The sequence below is a fragment of the Peromyscus leucopus genome, chromosome 3, assembly GCF_004664715.2.
Source record: "Peromyscus leucopus breed LL Stock chromosome 3, UCI_PerLeu_2.1, whole genome shotgun sequence".
In the NCBI taxonomy this organism is placed as follows: domain Eukaryota; kingdom Metazoa; phylum Chordata; class Mammalia; order Rodentia; family Cricetidae; genus Peromyscus; species Peromyscus leucopus.
Genome location: NC_051065.1, coordinates 148,512,826 through 148,538,967, shown reverse-complemented (window position 1 = coordinate 148,538,967; position 26,142 = coordinate 148,512,826). Strand labels below are relative to the sequence as shown.

Here is a 26,142-nt window from a genome sequence, read left to right as displayed (position 1 = left end):
TGTAACAAAAACCCTCTTCTTCCCATTGATCAATTCTGGATCTTCTGATATTTATTTATTACAGGACAATCTGGCCATCACCCTTACCATAGGAAAGCCTTCCATGAGGGCAGCATGGGAGTGATCGGTGAAACCTCCTAAGGCCACTCAGGGGGAACCAGGAATACCAAAGGCCAGTTCAGAATTTGTCCATTTACTTGTTCTGACATACTGGAGGTTTATTCAAACATTGCCTTATTTTAGGTTTCCAGGGCTAAGATAAAACACCATGATCAAAAGCACCTTGGAGAGGAGAGGTTTATTCATCTTACACAGTCAAGTCCACCATGAGGGAAGTGAGGACAGGAACCTGCAGGCAGGAACTGAGGCAGAGCTGTGGGGGATGCTGATCACTGGCTGGCCTTCCCTGACTTGCTCAGTTTGCTTCCTTATACACCTGACAGGACCACCTGCTCTGATGAGGACCACCCGCACTGGGCTAGGCCCTGCCACATCCATCATTAAAAAGAAAATGCCCCAAGACCTGCCAATAGGCTGATTTTATGGAGGCATTTTCTTAATTGAGATCCCTATTTCCCGAAAAACACTAACTTATGTCAAAGTTCACACATGCACAAAACAAAGAAAAAAAAAACCAAAGCAGAATATAGCCAAACCACAATTAAATGAATAAACATATTTTCATGTGTCTATTAAATAATTAGCTAAGGCATCGATAGGAGACTCAGCAAGTCCTTTTGGAAATGCTTTTCTTCAATACAATCAGTGATAACAGCAAATGCAATAGAGCTTGGCAAGCCAGTACTACCAGGAAATGTAGATTTGTGATATTTACAACAAGATCATTTTTCTAGAGAGACAAGAATCAAAACTTAAGACACAGTTCTAAGCAACTGGCTTTAGGGCACTTTAGGAGTTCTGAGTACTGAGATAATTGTCTACCTGTTTGTTTTGTTTATTAAGATGCTGGCATATCTGAAAAATTGTCCCTGATGCTCCCACCAGCAGTAGTGAAAGATTCAGCCAGAGCCCATTTCTCTGTGTTGGGTGAGTCATTCCATCCCTGGAGGACTTGGGACAATAGTCACTACCACTGCCCTGTGTCCACCGTGATTCCAAATGTAGCTTCTGAAATATTACACTTGAACTCTTTGACATCCTTCTTCTGTCTCTAGACCCCCAATATCCACTGGGTTCCCAGCACACCGCACCTTTGAAATTACTTCACATCATTAAGAAGTGATTCTATTAGAGATGTTATTTTGTTCTTGAAGATAATGTCTGTTCTGTCTGATGTTACATCTCTCACTTCCAGGTGATATCTTGAGTTCAGCCATAAAAAACACACAGAATCTTCTTGCAATGCCCTTTGGCTGTGGGGAGCAGAACATGGTCCTTTTTGCTCCTAACATCTACGTACTGAAATATCTGAATGAGACCCAACAGCTGACTGAGAAGATCAAGTCAGAGGCCATTGGTTACCTCAATGCTGGTCAGTAAGGCTTAGAAATTACACTTGGTTCTTGTGAATGGTCTCTCTAGAAATGGGCTTAGCCTTGGAGGGGGGAAGCTGAGAGGGTTCCGATTTAGTCAGTCCTATAAGCCAGAGTATGTGAGGGCCTCTCTGGCTTCAGACTGACATCTTGTCCTTCTCTGAGCATCAGTTTCTTCAAAACACACCCAAGCCTTCCATTCCAGGCTATCAGAGGGAGCTGAACTACAAACACAAGGATGGCTCCTACAGCGCCTTCGGGGATCAGGGCGACCAGAGTCAAGGAAGCACTTGGTAAGGAAAGTCCACTATGTGTGAGGCTTGCTCCACTCTTGGTTCTCATGGCAACTCTGCATGTGTCTTATGTCATGGGAATACAGTGGATGCCTGGGCTGGGAACGAACATGTCTGAGTTAGCAGGAATCCTACATTCAGAACTGAAACTATCTCAAGGCTCATCTGCCTTGAATCTATACGACCTGTTTTACTCAATTCAGTACACTGGCTTTTTGATTCCTCCACAAGATTTTTCATCATAAATACCCAGCTACATATTGCTGAGCATCCAAAGATGCTCATAACTCTTAAAAAGCTGATACCGTTCTTCATATGGTCCTGTATTGCATAAGAATGTGTTCTTGGGATAAACACACAGACATTACAGGAGACAAATGACATAGAAACTGATAGAAACAGGAAGTAAGCCAAGGAGAGGGATGGACATTGTGAGGTGGAAAACATGTTGCAGGAGTGTAGCTAGAGTTTTCCTGCCTGGCCCACAGTCAGGACAAATCTCTGTCACCCGCCAGTCCCACAGCCGCTCAGACCGAACCAAGTAAACACAGAGACTTATATTGCTTACAAACTGTATGGCTGTGGCAGGCTTCTTGCTAACTGTTCTTATAGCTTAAATTAATCCATTTCCACAAATCTATACCTTGCTATGTGGCTCATGGCTTACCAGCATCTTTTCATGCTGCTTATCAGGGTACTATCTGGCTGTGTCTCCTTCTGCCTTCCTGTTCTTCTATTTCTCCTCTCTGCTAGTCCCGCCTATACTTCCTGCCTAGCCACGGCCAATCAGGTTTTATTTATTGACCAATCAGAGCAACTTGACATACAGACCATCCCACAGCACAGCCAAGTGCAGACCATCTCAGACACCTGCACTCAGGCCCGTGGTCCTAATCATCCTATATGCGGACCTGCTGGGTAAAGCCATGAGGAACCCGAGAATGGGCTCCCACAGGACATACAGAACATCCCACAGCACAGGAGTTTTAGGAGAGAAGGTTTTTCTGATCTACAAAAGAAAATCATCGGACTGGAAAAGGCTAAGATGAGGGTGCAGGTGTTAGGGAAACAGGAGAGTGAGTGATGGAGAAGCAGTGAGAAGCAGAGCAGGAAGCAGCTGGACCACACTGTGGTGTCCACATCCAAGAGGACCAGGGATGGAAGACTACTTTGAAAGAGGAAGAGAAACTGTCAGCTTCATGTGCTCAGAAAACTTAGACTGATTACTCATGAGTGTGGTCCAGACCCCAGAAACCCGTGTGTAAAGTGCTGCATCAGAACAAAAGCCCTCATCTCCCCACTCTCCCTCCCCGATCAGGCTCACAGCCTTTGTGCTCAAGTCTTTTGCCCAAGCTCGAGCCTTCATCTTCATCGATGAAACACACATCACCCACGCCTTCACCTGGCTCTCCCAGCAGCAGCAGGACAATGGCTGTTTCAGGAGCTCTGGATCGCTGTTCAACAATGCCATGAAGGTGACCTATTCGGAACTACTTATAAGTATGGTGACCTAATAATAACATCTGAAAGTTGGGCCATTCTCAGGCTGAGAATTACTTTTCATAATGGGGGTGTTAATGAGAACTTCCATTGAATACGAAGGATTGACTACAAGCAGGGAAGACATATTTAGTGCATTGCTTGCTGTATACTTTACCTATTTCATTCCTTTTGTTTACAGGGTGGAGTAGAAGACGAAGTGACTCTCTCTGCCTATATAACCATTGCCCTTCTGGAGAGTTCACTTCCAGACACAGTAGGTGCCACATTGCTTTTCAATCTTCCCAAACTAGTGTAAAAAGTTTGTGGCTTCCTATCCTCTCTAAAGCCAAATGGCAGCTTTCTTTTTAACAAGAGTTTTGCATTTGTAATATTCCATTAATGAGTATCCACCTGCACAATGAAATCCTGACTACGTTCCAAAATCAAGACAAACACATGGCCTCTAATACTGTCTTTATTAGTCTGTATTTAAATGGAATATAGTTTATGAAAGAAATGGCTCCAAAAGATAGAGGATAGACAGATGATCAATGACAGAAGATAGGAAAGAAAGAAGGAAAGGAGGGAGAGAAGGAGAGAGGGAGGGATAGAAGAAAAGAGGTAGGGAGAAAGGAAAAAAGAAGAGTGGAGGGAATAGAAGGATTCATTTGAAAAGCATCAATGTCTCCATCCTCCATGTTTCTTCCAAGGCCTGCTAGGACACTTTTTCACAATGCTCAGGATTCACTGTTCTGCCAACAGCAACCTGTTGTCTCCAAAGCGCTGACCTGCCTGGAGTCATCCTGGAAGTCAATAGAGCACAGGGGAGATGGCAGCTCTGTGTACACCAAGGCACTGCTGGCCTACGCTTTCGCTCTGGCAGGGAACCAGGACAAGAGAAATGAAATCCTAAAATCACTTGATACTGAAGCTGTAAAGGAAGGTAGGAATGTGTGTTATCCTGTTTGTCTCCATCCAGTTCCAGTGACGGGAAACAGGGGAGTAGACGATGTGTGGAAATAGTATTACATTTTAGTTCCGTCCCCATGGCACTCTGAGGTTTCTCCTTGGACTGACACATTAGGAAATTAGCCTTTCTTCTACACGCAACACCTTCTCTTCAGTGTTTTCTCCTAGTGTATCCAAGTGAACAAATGTAATATCACAATAGAATGCACACAGTTCAACTACCGTTACAAAGGGAAATGTAGCTAAAACTTAACTTTCCTCTCTGATACACATACACCTGTCAGGAGGAGGCAAGACTATAAAGAACAGGAAAAAAGAACCGATGCTCAAGGTTTTGCTCTTTCAACTGCAATTCTGAAACCAATGGGAAACTTTCCTGAGTCATTTGGACTGAACACTTAACTAGTGATGTTTTGTAGGGTGTGAGGGAATTAATGAGTGAAAGAATCATGTCTGTTCTTGTCTTCTCACCAACTCTGCTAGAACATCACTGAGGGTGTAGTTTAGTTAACAGCTTACGAATTTCTGTCTTCATATCTTTCTCAGTCCTACCCTATCATACCAGCAGCAGATTTTTTTACTGCTAATAATAAATCTGGGATTATTCTGAGCGAAAACTTTAAAACCTGCTACAACTTTCTTATATATCTGTCTTTCTAGATAGAGACATACAGTCATTCTTTGGCTACTCACACTTCTAGTTATTTCTCTATTTTTACCCTAAGACAACTCCGTCCATTGGGAAAGACCTCAGAAACCCAGGAATTCAGAGAGGTATCTGTACAAACCCCAGGCTCCCTCTGCTGAAGTGGAGATGAATGCCTATGTCCTCCTCACTCTCCTCACTGCCCAGCCAGCCCCAGCCCCTGAGGACCTGGCTTTGGCAGTGCGCATCGTGAAGTGGATCACAAAGCAGCAGAATTCCCATGGTGGCTTCTCTTCCACACAGGTCAGTGACTTTCCTTCAGAGTCCCATGCAGTAAGGGGATTTGAACAAGAGATGCAGGAACAAGAAAAAAGGGAAGAGGAGGGAAAAAAAACAAGGACATGTTCCTCATGGGTATTTTGAGTCTATAGGAAGTGAGGGATGATACATTCCATAATAAATTTTCCTAGTTCCTGTATTCAGACACAAGAGGTCTCTTCATACCACATTTAGTGAAACAGGCCTAAGTTGCCGAGAACTTCTGACCCAGACCAAAACCTTGATAGAAAACAATGGCAAAAACCCTGGAGTGTCCAGAATCCTTATATGATCCATCACGCTGGAATAGCACAATGAGTACCTAAGAGATGCTAATTGGACCAAACTGCATCTTTATCATCGTGCTGCTCCTAGGTGAGGCCATTCCCCTTCTCCTGACAGACTCTCCCAATCTTATGTATGGAGAGATTGCCCTCAGGTTTTCCCCAAGCTAGTAGAACTCCTGCAGGCCTGCTTTACCTCAGGACAGTTAGATCCAATCAAGGCTGTAAACCATTTGCTTCATCATCTAGTCAGTATAATTCTCATGAGGTAATAGTTTCCAAAAATATACATCTACCATAGTGTCTATAAATGATGCTCCTATATTCAGGGCATATATGGCAGAGTTAAACTCCAGAGAGGTATAGTGAGGAGGTCAGTTCCTCTAAAGGAGAACAATGTACCAACAGGAACCTTCCATGACATTAGCCACTCTGTTTGCATTCAATTCTTTCAGTCTTTCACCTCAACAGGAAGTCTGCATTGTAAATACAGTAAAACCCTCACTGCATGTTTCTATTCTCTTGTTGGGCTCTGCAGTCAGGATAGCATCTGGAGCTGACTTGGGATAAGGAGGGATCCTGTGGGAGAGATCCTCTCTAAAGCATGGAGTACATCCCCAGAGAGTATGCTGCTGAGGAGCAAGGGGAGGAAGGACAGCACTAGATCACAGTTTTTCCTTTATTTGATAAGATTGGATCGTGACTGGCACTTGGCCATGATGTTGATGTCTCTTGAGTGTTCCTCAGTGCAGAAGAAAGTTTGGTGGTGAGAGCAAGAACGTGATTTTGTCGACAGATGCTCAGCATCTTCACGGGAATCAAGGACAAAGGAAGAAAAACAGTAAATGCTAGAAGAAAAATCTAATTTGGATTTATTCTTTGTACTGGTTTGGGGAAAATCTGCATATGCCAGGGTGCTCTGTATAAGGAGGGAAATTAGGTGGATGTTTTTGGTTCTCAGATATTTCCTAAATTAAAGTCTAGAGATCAAATAACTAGAGACAAAACCTCAGGACAATTTTGTCACAGCCTCAGAAAGAGCCTGAGCCCTTCCAAACTGATGCTAAACTGAACTTTTACACTCATCCCTCGCAGGACACTGTGGTGGCTCTTCATGCTTTGTCCAAGTATGGAGCGGTTACTTTTTCTAGAAGTCAGAAAACTCCTCTGGTGACCATCCAATCTTCAGGGACATTTTCTAGAGAGTTCCAAATAGAGAACAGTAATCGCCTGTTGCTGCAGCAGGCCCCACTACCAGACATCCCTGGGGACTATGACATCAATGTGTCAGGGGAAGGATGTGTGTATGCTCAGGTAAGATTCTGGGGAAGTGTTGAATATACAGCTGGGAACGTCCTTTCCCAAAATGGAAAGTCTCCCTTTGCCTACCTGCACACATCATGCTCAAATTGGGAGAAATTGATCCAAGGATCTGGTGCAATGGAGGTAAATATTTCTATTCACTACTTGTCAGACAACGCTAAGATACAATGTGCACTTGGAGAAACAGGAGTCTGCATTCACTCTGCGGGTACAGACAGAACCTCTGACATGTGATAACCCCAAAGGCCACAACAGCTTCCAGATCTCACTAGAAATCAGGTATGAGCCTCTGTCTCTCTTGGCTGCTACAGTGTTGTCCTCCTAGATCTCTTCACAGAATGGGTTCAGAGATATCCAAAGCAAGGCTCTTCGTTAGGATTTTGCTTTGTCAAAAAAATAAATACTTGACTCCAGCAAAGCGAACAACAAAGAACTGTAGAATTATAATCTCTAATTAGTCTACTTTTCTGGTTCCTTTCTCACCCACTATCATAGTAAAATAATAAATTATTCTTTTTTCTATGATACTTTAATGTGGGCTATTCTTCTTCACCAACAAAGGCCTTCCTGGTCTCTTAAGATTCCATTTTTCTAGAGGGAAAAAAAGATATTCTGTTCTTCTGACACGTGTCAAAAACTTCGTATAAACTGTAACCAGCAGTGGGTGCTAACTGCAAAACTGAAGGGATCTTGGATGGAAAGAAGACATCCACAGTGTGACCTATGATCTTGTTTCCCACAGTGTAGTGGGGTGTAGCTTGTTGTTTTTCTCTTTGGGGGCCTACCACCCTGCTCCCAAATAAAAACTTGGAGACTTCTTCTTATTTTATAAATGCCCAATCTTAGCTTAGCTTGTTTCTAACCAGCTTTTCTAACTTCACTTAAATTATCCAATTTCTCTTTAACTATGTTTTGCCCTTGGGCTTTTTACCTTTCTTTATTCTATATATCTTGCTTTCCTTCTTATTCCATGTTGGCTGTGTAGCTGGTGGCTTGGTTCTTGGTGCCGATCATCCTCTCCTCCTTTTCTTGCTCCTCTTCTTGAGCCTAGATTTCTCCTCCTATATATTCTCTCTGCCCGCCAGCCCCGCCTATCCCTCTCTCCTCCCTAGTCATTGGCCATTCCCCTCTTTATTAGTCCAATTAGTTGCTTCAGGTGGACAAAGTAACACAGCTTTACAGAGTTAAACACATACAACATAAAAGAATGCAACACATCTTTGCATCATTAAACTAATATTCCACAACAGTGGTATGTGTACCTGTGTGTGTGTATGTATGAGAGAGACAGAGAGAGAGACAGAGAGAGAGACAGAGAGAGAGACAGAGAGAAAGAGACAGAGACAGAAAGAGAGATACAGAGAGGGGGGACAGAAACAGAAAGAGAGGACAACTGTCAGTCCTCAGGTTCCACATATTTTAGGTTTTTGAGATAAGGTTTCTTACTGGCCCAGGCTTTCTGAGAAGACTATGCTGGCTGGCAAGCCCACCCCAGGGATCCCTCTATTTTTAATGAACTCCCAGATGATATTGTTATGCAGTCTATTTTCAGAATTATTTATATTTACAGTAAAGACTATATATTTTAAAGTATGGAAAAATCACAGAGGGAATATCAGGAATTGCTGCTTGAGCTCCAAGGAGGCAAGATTCAAAGCATTAAAAATATTCCTTCCATTCACATCTCTGGTCTGCAGTTATACAGGGAGCCGTCCAGCCTCCAACATGGTGATTGTTGATGTGAAGATGGTGTCTGGTTTCATTCCATTGAAACCAACAGTGAAAAGGGTAGGTGGACCAGATGTTTGGATTTCTGTATCTTCAGACCAGAAACTTGCCAACATCATCATAATAATGCCATCCTGAACCAAAACTAATTTAACAAAATTTGATTTATATAATTCTAACTATAGGTGTGGTCTGTGATAGCAGCCAGCAGAAGAAATATAAGAAAGATGTCTGAGTACACTGAGTTCATAATCTAGCTAATAATAATTTTTAAAGCATAATGAAATTAGTCAATAATGATTCAGGGGAAAATATTATTAAGTACCAAAATTGTAGATGTGGTGTTTTAAGAACTTTGAAAATTAACAGCAAGCTAAGATCAATAGCAGAGTACAGAGAAAGATACTTGCATAGAGAATGTAAGGTGAGTACTATCGAATGCAGGACCACTTCACCTTCAAACAAAAGTCAAAAATACCGATTACTAAGTCAGGTCATATTCTGTCAGGCCTCTAGTGGAGTGGCATTAACAGTCTTCTTCATATATTTTCTTTCTTATTGGAAAGTCTCTTCCAACTCACTTTAATGAATTGGTGACATCTCTTTCTATCATCTTCCATCCCTCAGTTCATTTGCCTTCTTCACCCCCAAGGCCTTTGCCTTTTCAGTAACACAGTGTTTTCTCTCATTCCAGCTTGAAAGATCAGAGCATGTGAGCAGAACAGAAGTGAGCAACAACAATGTCTTATTATATGTGGATCAGGTGAGGGTCCTTCCTGCCTCCCTAACTGTGTCTAGTGGACAGTCCTTGGTTTATGTAGGTCAGGTGAGGGTCCTTCCTGCCTCCCTAACTATGTATAGGTGGACAGTCCTTGATTTAGGTAGGTCAGGTGAGCACTCTTCTTACCTCTCCAGACATGTCTAGTGGACAGTCCTTGATCGATGTAGGTCAGGTGAGCATACTTCTTGCCTCCCCAGACATGTCTAGGTGGGTCTTTATGGGAAACATAAGGCAGGAAAAAAGTAGGTCTCTAGGAAGTCTTTTGGGGAGGCACATTCCCTCAGCTCATACTAGATGATATTTTAAATTGTCATTCCTGGCCTGGAGACATGGCTCAGCAGTTAAGAGAACTTACTGCTCTAGAAGAAGACCAGAGTTCAGTTCCTATAACTCACACCAACTCAGAAATGCCTGTATCTCCAGTTCCAGGGGATCTAATTCCCGCATTTGGCCTCCACTAGTATATATATGAACACATAATAATAATAATAATAATAATAATAATAATAAACAAATCTTGAAATTCTCTCTCCTCATTGCTGGCTTTCCTGGGACTTATCATGGGCTCCCAAGTCAGCAGGTCAAAGGGCTTAACTCTCACAATGGACAAAGCCCTACATCACACACTGGGGAGGAATATGGATTTTTGGATTAGTTTAATAGACTAGAAAAGTTTCATATACTCCCAGGAGCCTCTACTTCAGTTCCTCTCTTCTCTACTCTAAAGTCCAATCACCATCCACATATGTGAGCAGTTAGGAACACAGTGACTGAGAGGTTAAATGCTATCCATGCATAACTGTTTCTCCAATACGAGGGACTGAGTGATGATGAAGAAAAACAGTGGCCACCGCCATGATGTGATTCTGGATTACTTTTCTCCCTTTGCCAGGTGACCAATCAGACACTGGCCTTTTCCTTCGTCATTCAACAAGACATCCCAGTGAGGAACCTGCAGCCTGCCATTGTGAAAGTCTATGACTACTACGAGACAGGTGAGCAAGGGATTAGGAAGCGCCCTAAAGCAACTTGAAGTTTTCTCTTTTTTCCTTTTCTTCCTTTTTTTAAGACAGTTTCTCAATATGCAGCCCAGGCTAACCTCAAACTCTCAATCCTCCTGACTCAGCCTCTCAAATGCAGATATTTCTTGTATATACCATTGCACCCAGTGTTTAAAACAATTATTTTTCAGACAGTGGCACATTTTATAGGCCTGACTGGCCAAATCAACTCTTAATAAAAGATTGTGAGTGTGACAAACATTTGTAAGATTTCAATTTATTTGGCCACTGATGTCTTGTTTCTACCTGTTTGTCCAAACAATTATGCAGAACCAAACATGTTCAAATAACCTAATGGACCATCTGTTTGAGAAAGAAGTGTCTATTGGTGGAAAGACACACAAATCTACTTCTGAATATAGCAACACAAAGATGAAGAATTATACAAAGAATTGTAGTAGGAATAAAAGGATGAGAGAGAATTGTAGCCTGAGTGGTCATTGATGACCAAAGAGAGAGAGCAAAGCCAGCACTGGGGAATTAAATGGGGGTTTTCAGTGCCAAATGTTTCAGAATAGACGAGTTCCAGAAATACTGAAGGAAAAAAATCAGAAATATAGAAAGGCATCTGAGAGGACACACGTCTCCACAGATCACTCCCTGTATTCTGCTCAAACCCTGCAGAATAAGCACACTTCGATATTCTCACTTGGGTGAATTATTCTGGTGCTGTTGCCCATTTGCTTATTTATTTCTTGAGAGGGAGGCATGCCACGGTGCCTGTAGAGGTCACAGGGCAATGAGGAGAAAAGGTTCTCACCCTCTGCCATGTGGATCCTGAGGACTGAACTCACTGTGGTCACTAGGCATGGCATCAAGCGCCTTTCCCCACTGAGCCATCTTGCTGGCCCAGGATAAAGATGTCACCCAGTGGCTTCAAGGGGGATATTTCCTTTGCTTGGTTTGTCTGATGTCCCCAGAGAGATGACTTTTTAGCAATCATCCAGGTTCTGATGGAGGAAATTGGTCAATCCTAACACATCCACTGTGCTCTGCAAAATGCTGTAGCATCAAACTCCCATTCTCAATTTTTTTCCATGTCTTTCAGATGAAACCGTTTTTGCTGAATACAGCGCCCCCTGCAGCTCAGGTGAGCTCCTAACACTCCTTGCAAAAAGCCTTCCTCTGACCTCTTCTCCTTCAAAATTTCCCAGAACTTTTGTTTGATGAGCTCAGAACCATCTCATCCTGTGAAAACACTGCATGGTACACCATGGGATTGGCCCACTAACCCTAGAAGACTTCTCTAACTTTCTTTACCAAAGTATATCATAACTTATGGTAGAAAATCCAATGGATCCTAGTTTCCTCCATGGTCAGCTTACTTTCCTGCAGAAAACCCTGCTGTCCGTACTCAGTTAGAACACTCATCTGATGTGCTGTTTTCTTCTCTCCACATACACAGATAAACAAAATTCTTGAAACTCATATTTGAGGACAAGACATTGCTGGAATCCCTGAATCCAGGAACCTTCAGGATGGTGATTTTTGTTGCCTCTCCAATACAAATACTGAACAAGCATGGAAAATAAATGCATACTTCTAAAGTGTCTCTGTCTTTGATGCTTTCTTCACTTAATCCAAATTTACCTCATGCTCACTTAGTGCCTTGCTCTGCACCCCACATTTGCAACAAACAGAAATGTCATTCAAAGAGAAGAACATGTGTTGTGAAAATAGGGAACCCTTTACAACTGCTCAATAGTACAGACCCTCAGAGCATGAAGAGTAACACACGGCAACCTTTCCTCCATAAGAAAAATCACGATGGGTATGCTAGTGACCCAAGACTATTAACCAAGCAAGAAGCGGTGACTCAAGTCTGCATTCAGAGCATTTCTGGAGGATGAGGCAGGAGGATTGCACATTTGAGAGAACAAAGGCTACCTAGCAATTCCAGGTGAGTCTGGGCTTCATAACCAGACTCTGTCTCAAAACATCAAAAGGCAGGGATTACAGCTCGATGGTGGAATATTTGACCAGCATTTTCTTCTTCTTTTAAATTTTTTTTTCATTTTATTGAAAGAGAATTTTTTTGCCTCATATAATATATGCAGATTAGTGTTTGCCCTGTCTCTAATCTATCCAGTCCCCACCACAAACCTCTCCCATCTGGATCCACCTCATTTCTGTCTCTCATTAGAAAACAAACAGAAATCAGGCAATGATGGCACATGACTTTAATCCCATCAGTCGGGAGGCAGAGGGAAGCAGATCTCTGTGAGTTCCAAGCCAGCCTGGTCCATGGAGCTAGTTTTAAGACAGTCAGGGCTACCAAGAGAAACCTTGTCTCAAAAAACTAAAAAGCAGAAAAAAGAAAGATAACAAGCATCCTTCTAAGGGATAATTGTAATATATAACATAATATGACATGGTGTTAAAGCAAAACCAACACATCGGAATAAAACAAAACAAAGAGAAGGAAGTGAGCCAAGGAGAAGCATAAAAAATAGCTATAGACACAGAGACCTCTTGTTCACACACTCAGGAATCCCATAAAACACTAAAGAGGAAGCCGTGATGGATACGCAAAGGACCTGTAGGGTAAAAAGAGAAAATATATGTATTGTATATATTATATAATAAGATATATAATATATAATAATATATAAATATATAATGTATATAATAAAAATAAAGGGTGGGGAGTTGTGGCATAAACCTCTAATCCCAGCACTCGGGAGGAACAGGCAGGTGGATCTCTGTGAGTTTGAGGCCAGCCTGGTCTGCAAAGCAAGTTTCAAGACAGCCACAGCTACATACAGAAAGAGCCTGTCTCAAAAAAAATAAAAATAAAAAAATAAAAATGAGATAAAATTTTTAAAAAGGAAGAGCCCTGACATGACACTATGAGACAAGGAACCGCTAACCATACTGTAGAGTTCATTTCCTATCGGCCATCTACTGCTGGACATGTAGCCAACTCTTAAGAGTGGTTAGTTTCTTCAGTGAATATCCCTGGGAGGAAACTAAATTTTCGTTTGCAAGTAGTTATCAATCAGAGGTTGCTTCTGGGTTAGGGGTGGAGGTGTGTACCCACTTCTCCTTTCATCTCTAGGACCCCACTATGTTTGGTTCAGACCTATGCAGGCCCTATGCATGCTGTCACAGTCTCTGTGAGGTCATATGTGCATTTTGACCTGCATTTTCAAGACTGTCCACTGTAGTCAGAGTTTTCTTGTCCCAACCGCCTGATCCCAAATAACTGGTGGCCATTTCCCAAATAACTGACTCAGAAACACAATATTAATTATAAATGTCCAACTGATAGCTCAGGCTTGTTACTAACTAGCTCTTACAACATAACCTGTTTTTATTAATCTATGTGTTGTCCCGAGGCTCATGGCTTTTACCTCTACCCCATTTTGTGTGTCCAACTCACTCTCCATCTAGCTGACCATTCCCCTCACTCCACCCCTCCTCATCCCATCATTCTCAGTTTGGCTTTCCCACCTAACTTTATCCTGTTCAGCTAGTGGCCAGTCAGCTTGTTTACTAACCCAATCATAGTGACACATATGCACACACTGTACAAAAAGATAATTCCACAGCAGTCAATTCAATTTCCATCACAGGGGGAAAAAAGATATAATACATCTGGATAGAAACACTTTTGCAAAGGAAAAAAACAGAGGCCTTTAGCTCCATTAAAATGGCTATCTTTACTAAGAGGAGTTCCATGTTGAAAATGGCAATGATAAATCTGTGAAGTTATATAATGGAAGGTGTTGTGGTTTTGATGCAAAATGTCCCCTACAGGCTCAAGTGTTTGAGCAATTGGTCAGTCCCAAGCTGGTGCTGTTCTGTGAGGTTGTGAAAGCTTTTGGATACAGGTCCTAGATGGCAGTAGGGGTGAAGCTTGACAATTCTAGCCCAGTCAAGTTTTGCCTACTTCTTGATCCATAAAGTATGAGAAATCCATTTTATAAACTCTTGCATCTTGGACATAAACATTCTCCTTAGCAAGCCTCCTAGGCCGGCCTCAAACTCCGGATCTTCCTCTGCTTCCTTCAGCAAATCCTACGGGTGTGCAACACCACAACTCGCAACGTGTAGCTGGGTCCTGCACAGCCGCAGGCAAGCGGCTTTTTCGTGAATTCATACCCAACAAGTTGGGCGCCAGATGTAGCATGAATCTTAAAAGGTCTTATTAATAAGAACAAACCTAGAGCCAGGTATTGGGGTGAATGCTGGAAGATCAGAGAAGCAGAACAAGCCACAGCTTCCTCACCTCGCCAGTTCCTCGACTGATCCTGTTTCCTCAGCTGATCCTGTTTTGTCAGACTGGAAGCTTCTGTGTCCTCATCCAAATGCATCTCAGCTGAACTGCTGCTAAAAGCCTAATAGCTTAACCAGCTCTAGTTCCTGGTCCTCACGCCTTAAATACCTTTCTGCCATCACTTCCTGGGATTAAAGGCTCTTGTTACCATGCCTGGCTGTTTCCAGTGTGGCTTTAAACTCACAGAGATCCAGTTGGATCTCTGCCTCCCAAGTGATAGGATTAAAGGCGTGTGTGCCACAATTTTCTGACCTCTATATTTAGTGGCTGTTCTGTTCTCTGATCCCAGATAAGTTTATTAGGGTACACAATATTTTGGGGAACACAATATCACCACAATTACTAGGCACTATGCTTTCTCCATCATGATGGGCTGTATCCCCTTAACCTAAAAACCACCAACTGATGACCAGATGTTTAAACACATGAGCCCTTGGGGGCATTTAAGATTCAAACCCTACTGGTTAGTTAGTGTCTTAATTAGGGTTTTCTATTCCTGTGAAGAGACACCATGACCACATCAACTCTTATAAACAAAACGTTTAATTGTGATGGCTCTCTTATGGTTTCAGAGGTTCAGTCCATTATCATCCTGACAGGCAGATGTGGTGCTGGAGCTGAGAGTGCTACATCTTGCAGGCAACAGGAGTCAACTGACTGTCACACTGAGTGAAGCTTGAGAAAGAGACCTCAAAGCCCACCCTCATAGTGACACACTTCCTCCAACAAGGCCACATTTCCTATGGTGCCATTCCCTTTGGGGGCCATTTTCTTCCAAACTACCACATTTAACCTGTTGTTCTGAAGCCTGTGGCAAGGGAGCATGTCACAGGGGAAAGCCACTCCCTTCAGGGGTGGCATTCAAAGGACAGAAAGAAAAGGACATAATCCCCTCAGTGACCTTTCTTGCTTCCATTGGTCAACCCCTTCTAAAAGTCCCCAAACCTCCCAATTGCACCTCAGGCTGAGGGCCTGTGCTCTCAAGGCCTCAGTTCCTAATGTGGCCCTATGGGAGGTGATGGGAATTTTAAGAACTTGATGGTGTCCTCATAGGGCTGGTGGGACCAGGCTCCTACTCACTGGCTTCCCTTTTTCTTCCATACCCATGAGGTAGTACTTTACTTAGCTTTGCTGAGGTTTGTCATGCACCGTGACCTCTGTGCTCACTCACCACAGGACCTGAAAGAGCAGGACAATCGATGAGTCAGAATGAAAAGTTCCCTCTCTAAGTTGATTGTGGCAGACAACTGGTACAGTAACAAGTCTGTCTTAACGAAAACACGATGGCAGTGTTTATTTATGCCACTGTGAGTTGGAGATATGACTTGAGAATAATGTATCAAGAGTGTTATTTTATTGTAGAAGCTGGTGGGATCATTTAAAAATAATGGTTATGAGACACATGGTGGCCCATGCTTTAAGTCCCAGCTCTTAGGAGGCAGAGGCAGGTGGGTCTCTGTGTTTGAGACCAGCCTGGTCTAAAGGGTGAGATCTAGGAGGGCCAGGGATACATAGAGAAACTCTATCTTGAAAAAGCAAACAAACCAAAACCAAACCCAACAACAAAAACCAATGGTTGTGTAACAGGATATAGTATAGGATAACAACAATGGCGGCCAGAGCTGTGGTGGGAAGGTCACAACAGGTCTGTCTCAAGTAAGCTTCTACTTCTTAAAATATTTTTATTTAATTTTTAGGGAAAGCCAAAATTGTTGGGACATTACAAGTAGTTCTAGAACAAAATGAAATTCTCCTGAGAGATTTTAACAATGGGAATGTCTCTGGAGATTTGACCCAGCTGCCTATGCAATTTCTTTTCTGTAATTCACTTCAGTAATGAGACGGGGCCAACAATGTATTTCCAGAGTCATTATGCATCTTACTTTGAGGTGGAATTAGGAATAGAAGACTATTCAAATTAGGTTACAGGCAGATGAATGGGATTTTAAAGATTGAATGCTATTATGAGACACACATGAGCAATGCTGGATGCATGGCTCAGGTTCTTTGCGCCTTGTTGTAGTTTAGTGTGTGTTCCCTGTTTGTTCTTTTACTGGTCACAGTAGCCGAATCCTTTTTCCCCCAGTACAGTAATGAAAGATTGCCAGATTACCACAGGGTGGCAGCAAAGGTTAAAATACAGGTACTGCTCTTTTATTAACACCACACAAGAAAGTAAGGAATGGACAACATGATCCAGTGGACGGCCCTATACCCACATGCAGACAGACAGCTCTAACTGGACTCAGTGGACTATAAAAGAGGAAAATCAAGAGGAAGAGGAGAAAGAGGAGAAGATGACATTGGGAGAGATATGAGGTGGATGATATGATCAAAATATATTGTGTAAATATATGAAATTCTCAAAGAATGAATAAAATAGAATGTCCAAAAGGAAGAGAGACAAGGAAAGGAAAATAAGTGTGGAACAGTAAAATGATAGAAATACAGCAATAAAGTATCTAGTGTAATATTTGGTTCTCTTTAAACTACCAAAGCTGCAGGGCAGACTCATGTGGACAGAGGGACTAAATTCCACACTGGAACAGTGGTCCAGCCCATGGCATGGCTAGACAGGAATCAGGCCCTGTAGCTTCAGGAAATGCTCCTTCCCACTCCATGACTTTTGGTGACTAGTTGACCTGCTGAAATGCAGACATAGTTTTCAAATTAGGTCCCTGGGCTTTTCCTAAAAGGACACTGATTATGTGGGTGAAAGCTCTTCCCTCTTGACCTAATAATTGCCTACAGGACTCCATCTCTTGATACCACCATGTTGGGAGTTAGGACTTCCAAATACTGAAGATTCACAACCATTGAGTCTGTGACAATGTGGGGATCATAATCAACAGCAGAGTCACAGTGACAGAATAATGTGACTCCCACAGACACTCTGAATCGGCTATTGAATAATATAAATAAACCTACTGACCCCTCCCTTGATTTTTATAAACAGAAAAGTTTTAGGTCAAGTATATAAAACTCTGGCCTGAACTATAAAGACCATTGAAGTCAATTCCCAGACATCAGCCAGTTTACAGAGAAGGGAGGTTGACATCCTTGAGGAAACACCCTGGTGTCACCAAATATGGACACGGTTCCTTCCCTAAAAGGACCTCCGACCTTTAGCAGGGTAAATGAACACTGAGGAGAAAGCAGTAATTCGATCCTTAGAGAACAACTGGACACAGAGTTTAACATGACACTAGTTCCAGGAAACAAACTATCACTGTAGCCCTCTAGTAAAAGGAGGGGTATATAGGGATGGGGGATGATAGTTAGGAAATATCTTAAAAGATTAAACTCCACTAAACTGGAAAGTGTAAAGGAAATAATAAATTTCTAAGCATGTACATGACTGATAAAGTATATACATTTCTAGGCATATATAGGACTTACCAAGGCAACATCAACAATGTACACAGATCTAATGAAATGATCCACAGGGGATAATTATTGACAACCACGCTAATTGTGCTGATTAGAATATATGAATCCTTTTATTAGTGGGTGACCAAGACTAGACTCATGCCTCAAAGTCCCTTGGTGCCAAAGCTCAGAGTGCAGTGTTTTTAAAGACAAAAACCACAATTACATCAGTGTCTGAGTGGGAGTCAGAGCAACAGCTGTCTTTTTGCAGGGCTTGGTGGTATCTTGCAGACACCACATGACGATTATTTTTGACTTACACTTCCTCTTAGTTATTTTAGTTTATGTGTTAGCCGGCTCAAACATCAGTTATTTTGGGTAAAAGGGCTGGACTGTGGTCAGGTCACAGACAGTCTCAAAAGCTTGGCCAAGGAGTATGTGGCCATGGGGTTAGGAGGTTGGAAGGCTGAGGAGTGTGGAAGTAGAAATAAAATAGTCAGGACAAGATAGCATCACCTTAGCCATTTCACTATAATGAGCAATGAAACTGAAGTATAATAATCTCCCAACAAGAATAGCTAAAGACTAATTGGATATACTTTTGAATTCTATAAAAATTTTTAGAAAATGACTAAGAAGTATCTCTCACTATTCCATAAAATAGAGAAGGAAGAAATGCTTCTTAACTTCTGTGAAAAGAAGGAAATGCTCAAATAAAATACTTTTACAATCAGTAATACCCTGACACCAAAACCAGATAAGGATGCACGCAAAAAACAACTATTTCTTTTGTGAACATAAATACAAAAGTCCTCAAAAATTCACAGATTTAATTTCACTTTAGAAAGATCATGCACTAAGATTAAGTTGTCTCTTGTTCTCGAATGCTATGATGGCTGGACAAATTAGCAAAAGTTCTGAAGCACATGATCATTTCAATCCATGTAGAAAGTGACTGACAAAATCAGGTCTTTCTCCATCATAAGAAGAACTGAAAAAAATGGGTATAGAAAGAACACACCTCAGTGTAATAGTGTCTATGTACAACAACCTGTAGGCATCATTCTGTTGAATAGAGAAAAATGAAAACATTTTCTCTAACATCAAGAGACAAAGACTCAATTCTGGCCATTATTATTGGATAAAATATTTGAACTCCACTAGAAGTGATGGAGCATGCCTTTAATCCCAGCACTCAGGAGGCAGAGGTGAGTAGATCTCTGTATTTTTGAGCCAGCCTGATCTACATGATCTGACCCTATCTTGAAAAGAAAAGAAAGGGAAAGAAAAGAAAAGAAAAGATCCTTGAAATTTTAGCCTGAGCAAATAAAAGAAGTCAAGTAGAGACCAAATAGTCAGATTACCCTTTTTGCATATGATAATAGTCTTAAAAGACCCTAAGACTCTACCAGATGACTCTTATATCTGATAAATACTGTCAGAAAAGCAGTAGGATGAAAACTCAAGGTACAAATATTGATTCATAATAACCTCAAATAATGAAAAACCTAAGTACAAACATAATCAAAGGCATTAAGGACCTCTGTGAAGAAAACCATAAGTCCTAAAGGAAGACACTGAAGAAGACTCTGGAAGATAGAATGACCCCCGCCATGTCCACGAATCAACAAAATAATGTGAAAATGGCCATATTATTAGAAATAATCTAGAAATCTAATACATTCCTTCCACTTACCCTCCTCACAGAAATGGAAAAGAAGCTAAACATTATAAAGAAACACACACACACACACACACACACACACACACACACACACACACACAGGAGGAGAGAAAATACTCAAGAGAGACAGAGAAAGAGATGAAGATCCCGAATGAAAAGAGCCATACTGGATGTATTACAACAGCTGACGTCAAAATGCACTATTGAGCCATAGAAATAAAGCCATCGGCTACAATCATCAGATTCTCCATAAAGGTACCAAAAGCATACACTGAGAAACTGTATTAACAAGTGCTGCTGAAAAAACTGGAATCCTACATCTAAAAGACTGAAAACCACATCCCTATACCTCACCCTATTAAAAAAATCAGCTCATGATAGATCGAGGTCCTTAATGTAAGACTTTCACTTTTAAACTTCTAGAAGAAGACACAGGGAAACATATAAAGATTTTAATAGGACTCTAATATCTCAGGAAATAATATCAAGTGTTGACAGACAGGGTTCCATGAAGTGAAGAAAGGTACTGAACAACAAAGGAAGTAACGCCTAACAGGGTAAGAAACAGACTAAAGGAATGAAAGAAAACCTTTTCCAGTCATTCATCTAACAGGGAATTGATTCGAGAGAAAAAACAGAGAGAATATATATATATATATTAAAGAGAGAAAACATGTAGACCTGGAAAATATAAAGTCTACGACCCTATAGCCTGTACCCCTAGCCCCAGCTCTCAGGAGGCAGAGACAGGAAAACACAAGTTAGACCTGGCTATCTTGGGCTACATAGCAAGCTCATGGTCCACTTAAGCTACATAGCATGTCTGACGTATTTTTTTTAAGAAAGAAAGAAAAAGAAGCCCCCCCCCTCAAAAAAAAACCAAAGTACCAAGCAATGCCATTGATAAACACAAAAATTAACAGAACACTTTTTAGATTATGTAAGAAAATGTTCACCATGTTCACCCATTACGGAAATGGAAATCAAAAAGTAACCTGGAATGTTAACTCTCCCAGTCATAATGACTACTGAGAAAAAATAAATGCAATGGATGCTGGTGAGGATGTGGGGGAAAGGGGACTCTGCACTGTTGGTGAGAATTTAATCAGTCTGGTCAGGCACCCTCTCCACTATTGCTAGGAATCCTAGCTGGGGTCCTCCTGGTGGATTCCTGAGAGGTTCCCTGGCACCAGGTTTCTCCCCAGCCCCATCATGACCCCTCTCTTTTGCTGTTCTCCCTCTCCGTCTCTTTCACAACTCAGCCAATCTGATCCCTCATATTACCATCCCTACTTCCTCCCCTCTTCACCTCCCACCTCAGTTACCCAGGAAACCTCATGTATTTCCCTTTCCCAGGGCGATCCATGGCTGTCCCTCTTAAGGTCCTCATTGTTACCTAATTTCTCTAGGGCTGTGGGTTCTAGCCTGGTTAAGTTTTGCTTTACATCTACTATCCACTTATGAGTGAATGCATACTGTTTTTGTGTTTCTGAGTCAGGGTTAGCTCCCTCAGGATGATTTTTTCTAGTTCCATTTGCCTACAAATTTCAAGACGTCTTTTTTTATTTAATTTTTATTTTTATTTTTTTACTGCTGAGTAATACTCCATTGTGTATATGTACCACATTTTCTTTATCCATTCTTTGGTTGAGGGGCATCTAGGTTGTTTCCAGGTTCCAGCTATTAGAAATAATGCTACTATGAACATAGTTGAGCAAGTGTCCTTGCGGTATGATTGAGCATCATTCGGGTATATGCCCAAGAATGGTATTGCTGGGTCTTGAGGTAGATTGATTCCCAATTTTCTGAAAAACCACCATTCTGATTTCCAAACTGGCTATACAAGATTGCATTCCCTCAGTGGAGGAGTGTTCCAGTGGAAAAATTTTGAAACATAAATGTGTGTGTGTGTGTTTAAAATAAAATAAAATAAAATATTTTTAAACTACATGTAAGAAGGTGGACAGAAAATGAATTCTCATTCATTGCTGGTATGAGCTTGATTTACAGGGAACAACTTAGCAATGTTTACAAGCACTAAAAATATACAAAACTACATCTTGGAAAATTGAGTCCTAACAAACCTCTTTGTACAGGCAAAAGAAAAAAGGATCTAAGACTATACTGAGAGACAAAGAGATTGGTAAAGACATAAAATGCACTCAATCCAGCCACATAAAAGAATTATAAGGCAGCCAGGCATAGTGGCACAGTATTATACTCCCACTTAGGTGGGAGGTTGAGGTAGGAGAGTATCTTGAGGCCAAGAGACCAGCCTGGGGAATATAGCTAGACTCATTGCAAAGTGACAAAACAAAATGAAAGAGGGCCATTTTAATAATTATGAGCACAGAAAAATATCCTTATGAGCTTCCAAGGAACTTGGCAATGCTTGCCTACAGATAGTTTTACCGATATTAACTCTTTTGCAAAGGGTTTGGTTGGTTGGTTGGTTGTTTTTATGGATTGTGGTTTTGTCCTTTGGTTGGAGGCTTTTGATTTGTTTTGTAGGATGAGTATTGAACTCATGTCCTCCACAAGCTATCACTGAGCTATATTGCCAGTCCCTCCCCCAAAGACTCCCTTAGTGAACCCAACATGGTGCTGGCCCCACTTTGTCCCAGCTGCTCTCAAAAAGAGGACAAGACATTTTCTAAAGAAAATTCAAGAAATAAACAAATTCATTAATAAGTGTAAACAAAAAACGAAATAATCGTGTGTCACTTAGAGATGGGGACATATGAGAACTGCACCATTGACAGGCTTTGATTTCATCCTTGTACAAACATTACAGGGTATACTTAATGCAAATGTCCATGTTACCGGTCAACCGCTTTCTGTGGTCTCTAATTGTTAATTGTTAATGCATGATAATTGTACAAATTAGTAGGATCCTACCCACCCGTGCTGTTTCTACCCTCCCTCCTTCCTTCTCTACCCCCTCTGCAAGCTTCTTTTTAGGGCTACTAGAGTCCCTCTTCCATTTCCAGCCCCCCATGGATTTTTCTTTGTCTTCCACACATGTAAAGAACCACATCACAGTTGGGTTTCTGCATCTGGCTGATTGCACTTTCCATCATGACCTTCAGTTTTACTCATTTTCCTGCAAGTCAAGGATTTCATTCCTCTTCATGCAGAACAGCATTGGTGTGCGTGTGCGTGTGCGTATGCGTGTGTGTGTGTGTGTGTGTGTGTGTATGTGTGTGTGTGTGTGTGTGTGTGTGTGTGTTCTCTGCTTAGTTCCATAGCCTATTTTTCCATTGGGTTGTTTGTTTTCTTGTTTAATTTCTAGAGTACTTTGTATATTCTAGATATTAATTCTTGTTAGATGTATAACTGGCACAAATTTTCTCCCATTCCATATGCTGCTTCTTCAGTCAATTGACAGTGTCCTTTCTCTGTACAGAAGCTTTTAGTTTCATGAGATCCCATTTATTGATTATCGGCATTATTTCCTGAGTGACTGGAGTCATATTCTGAAATTCCTTACATATGCCTACTATATATTTTTCATTACATTTACTTATTTACTGAGGGCATCTCTCTCTCTCTCTCTCTCTCTCTCTCTCTCTGTGTGTGTGTGTGCGTGTGTGTGTGTGTGTGTGTGTGTGTGTGTGTGTGTGTGTGTGTGTACACAGGTGCCCTGGCTGAAAGGATAAATGGCGAATGAAAGGATAAACGGCTCTGGTTGTTCTGTGGAAGGGTCACAAGCGGAAGACGAGCCATGGTTACCAGAGTTAGAACAGGCTTTATTAGAGAGAAGAGGGGATAGGACAGGAGAAGCCAGCCCTGGTGGAGGGAGGGAAGCGGGGCAGAGCAGACAGCATAGAGGAAATGGAAAAAGGGAGGGTGGGGGTCTGTGTGTGGCTTTTTAAGGCAGAGTGATCACCTGGTGTTTCGTAGTTGCCCGCAACATCCTGATGACGTAGGACGTTATACCCAGAAGAATGAGAGCAAGATACTAACACCAGCTGCTTAGGGAAGTCAGAGGACAGCTTGCAGAAGTCTGTTCTCTCCTTCCACCATGTGGGACCCAGGGATCAAACACAGGCTGTCAGGCTTGGAAGCATCCACCTTTACGTACCTACCGAAGCCATCACACCAGGCCCATGTGCCTTTAAGTGTATTACCTGCATTTTTCCTGTAACATTTTCAGACCTTGGGTATTACACTGAAGTCCTCGATCCACTTGGAGTTGATTTTTGTGTAGCATGGGAGACGAGACTCTAGTTTCAGCCAGGCAGTGATAGTACACGCCTTTGATACCAGCACTCCAGTGGCAGAAGCAGGTGAATCTCCTCGGTCTAGGCCAGCTTGGTCTAGAGAGTGAGTGAGTTCCAGTACACAGGACAGTCTGTGCCACACAGAGAAATCCTGTCAAAAAAAAAATCTAATTTCATTCTTTTGTCCAAAGATACCACTTGTTGAAACCACTACCCTCTTTCCAGTGTGCATTTTTGTCCAAATCAGGTAGCTGTAGTTGTGTGGCCTTGCATCTGGATCCTCTGTCTATCCAGTGATCTATATCTCTATTATTATTACTTGGCTCCAAAGTACAGCACAAATCAGTTATATGATGCCTCCAGCAGCAGCATTTTTTGCTCAGGATTGCTTTGGTTATCGGAGTCTTCTGTGTTTCCCTAAGAATTGTAATATTTTTTATGTCTATGAAAATGTCCCTGGGATTTTGGTTGAAATTGCATTGAATCTGTACTTTTTGTTTTTGTTTTTTGTTTTTGTTTTTTTTTTGTTTTTTTGGTAGAAAGGCTGTTTTCACAATAGTAATTCCTTCAATCTGTGAGCATTTGGAGGTCTTCCCATATCCTGTCTTCCTCGGTTTCTTCGGTGTTTTAAAGTTTTCATCATGGAGAGTTCTCATCCCCTTGGTTAGGTTTATTCCAAGGTTGGTTTTGACTGTTGTTATTTTTTTTTTAAGATTTATTTATTTATTTATTTATTTATTTATTTATTTATTTATTTATTTATTTATTATGTATACAGCATTATGACTGCAGGCCAGAAGAGGGCACCAGATCTCATTACAGATGGTTGTGAGCCACCATGTGGTTGCTGGGAATTGAACTCAGGTACTCTGGAAGAGCAGTCAGTGCTCTTAACCTCTGAGCCATCTCTCCAGCCCTAGGGAGTTTTCAATAGACTTACAAACAGGGAACCTCAGGACTACCTATACATTCCAACAGGTTAAATCTTGTGTAATGACTGGTCACCTTCATTCTTATAGTTACAGATCATAAGGATCTAGAGAAAAGCTGGGCGGTGGTGGCGTACACCTTTAATCCCAGCACTTGGGAGGCAGAGCCAGGCGGATCTCTGTGAGTTCGAGGCCAACCTGGGCTACAGAGTGAGTTCCAGGAAAGGTGCAAAGCTACACAGAGAACCCCCGTCTTGAAAAACAAAAAAAAAAACAAAAAGAGAATGGGGAAGTTGACACCCTTGTCTTCTTCTTAATTCTAATGGAGATGCTTTGAGTTTTTCTCCATCTAACATAATGGTAACTACAAGTTTATCATTTACAGCCCTTATTGAGATACGTTCCGTCTGGTCTATTTTTCAGGATTTTTTTTTTTTTTTTTTTTTTTCGAGACAGGGCTTCTCTGTGTAGCTTTAAAGGCAACTCGCTTTGGAGACCAGGCTGGCCTCGAACTCACAGAGATCCGCCTGCCTCTGCCTCCCAAGTGCTGGGATTAAAGGCATGCGCCACCACCGCTCTGCCGTATTTTTCAGGATTTTTAAACATGAAGGATGTTTGATTCTTTTTAGAAGATTTTCTTCCTCCCTTGAGTTTCCTTATGTAATATGCAACATTTATTGATTAACATGCATTGAACCATCCTCAAATCTTTGAATTAAAGACATTTTGATTATGGTGAATGATCTTTTCGTTGTGTTGTTGAATTTGGTTTGTAGGTCTTTTGTTGATAATTTTTGCATCTGTGTTTATCAAGGAGATTGGCCTGTAATTTTCTTTCTTTCTTTCTTTCTTTTTAAAGATTTATTTATTACGTATATAGTGTTCTCCCTGCAGGCCAGAAGAGGGCACCAGATCCCATTACAGATGGTTGTGAGCAACCATGTGGTTGCTGGGAATTGAACTCAGGACCTCTGGAAGAGCAGTCAGTGCTCTTAACATCTGAGCCATCTCTCCAGCCCCTTGGCTTTGTTATCAGAACAGCAAAAGCTTCATTCAAAGAGTTTGATAATGTCTCCTTCTTTTCTATGAATATGGAATAGTTTGAGAAGCATTACTAGTTCTTCTTTAAAGGGCCTGTAGAATTTGCTAGTGTAAACATCTAGCCTGGGCTTGTTTCAATTGGGAGATTTAAATTATTGGTTCAATCTCACTTCTTGTTGTAGATGCATTTATTTATCTCATTTTGATCATTTCCTTTAAATTTTCCAGTTTGGGGAATA

The 26,142-nt window shown here is 41.5% G+C and overlaps 1 protein-coding gene across 5 annotated transcripts in view; it reads left to right on the top strand.

Moving 5' to 3' along the window:
* LOC114700724 (alpha-1-inhibitor 3-like) overlaps positions 1-26,142 on the top strand; it is a 176,328-nt gene that overhangs the window by 141,812 nt on the left and 8,374 nt on the right. For 2 of the 5 annotated variants that reach the window (XM_037204178.1, XM_037204175.1), the window contains exons 23-36: positions 964-1,047; positions 1,316-1,492; positions 1,699-1,786; positions 3,105-3,261; positions 3,468-3,542; positions 4,031-4,211; positions 4,963-5,186; positions 6,581-6,799; positions 6,960-7,087; positions 8,506-8,596; positions 9,231-9,299; positions 10,210-10,312; positions 11,427-11,468; positions 11,784-11,907. In XM_037204178.1, coding sequence (XP_037060073.1) covers positions 964-1,047; positions 1,316-1,492; positions 1,699-1,786; positions 3,105-3,261; positions 3,468-3,542; positions 4,031-4,211; positions 4,963-5,186; positions 6,581-6,799; positions 6,960-7,087; positions 8,506-8,596; positions 9,231-9,299; positions 10,210-10,312; positions 11,427-11,468; positions 11,784-11,800 — 1,655 coding nt within the window. In that variant the 3' untranslated portion in view covers positions 11,801-11,907. Of the gene's footprint in view, positions 1-963; positions 1,048-1,315; positions 1,493-1,698; positions 1,787-3,104; positions 3,262-3,467; positions 3,543-4,030; positions 4,212-4,962; positions 5,187-6,580; positions 6,800-6,959; positions 7,088-8,505; positions 8,597-9,230; positions 9,300-10,209; positions 10,313-11,426; positions 11,469-11,783; positions 11,908-26,142 lie in introns of those variants that run through there. The other 3 variants (XM_037204173.1, XM_037204177.1, XM_037204176.1) reach the window with 2 other exon arrangements.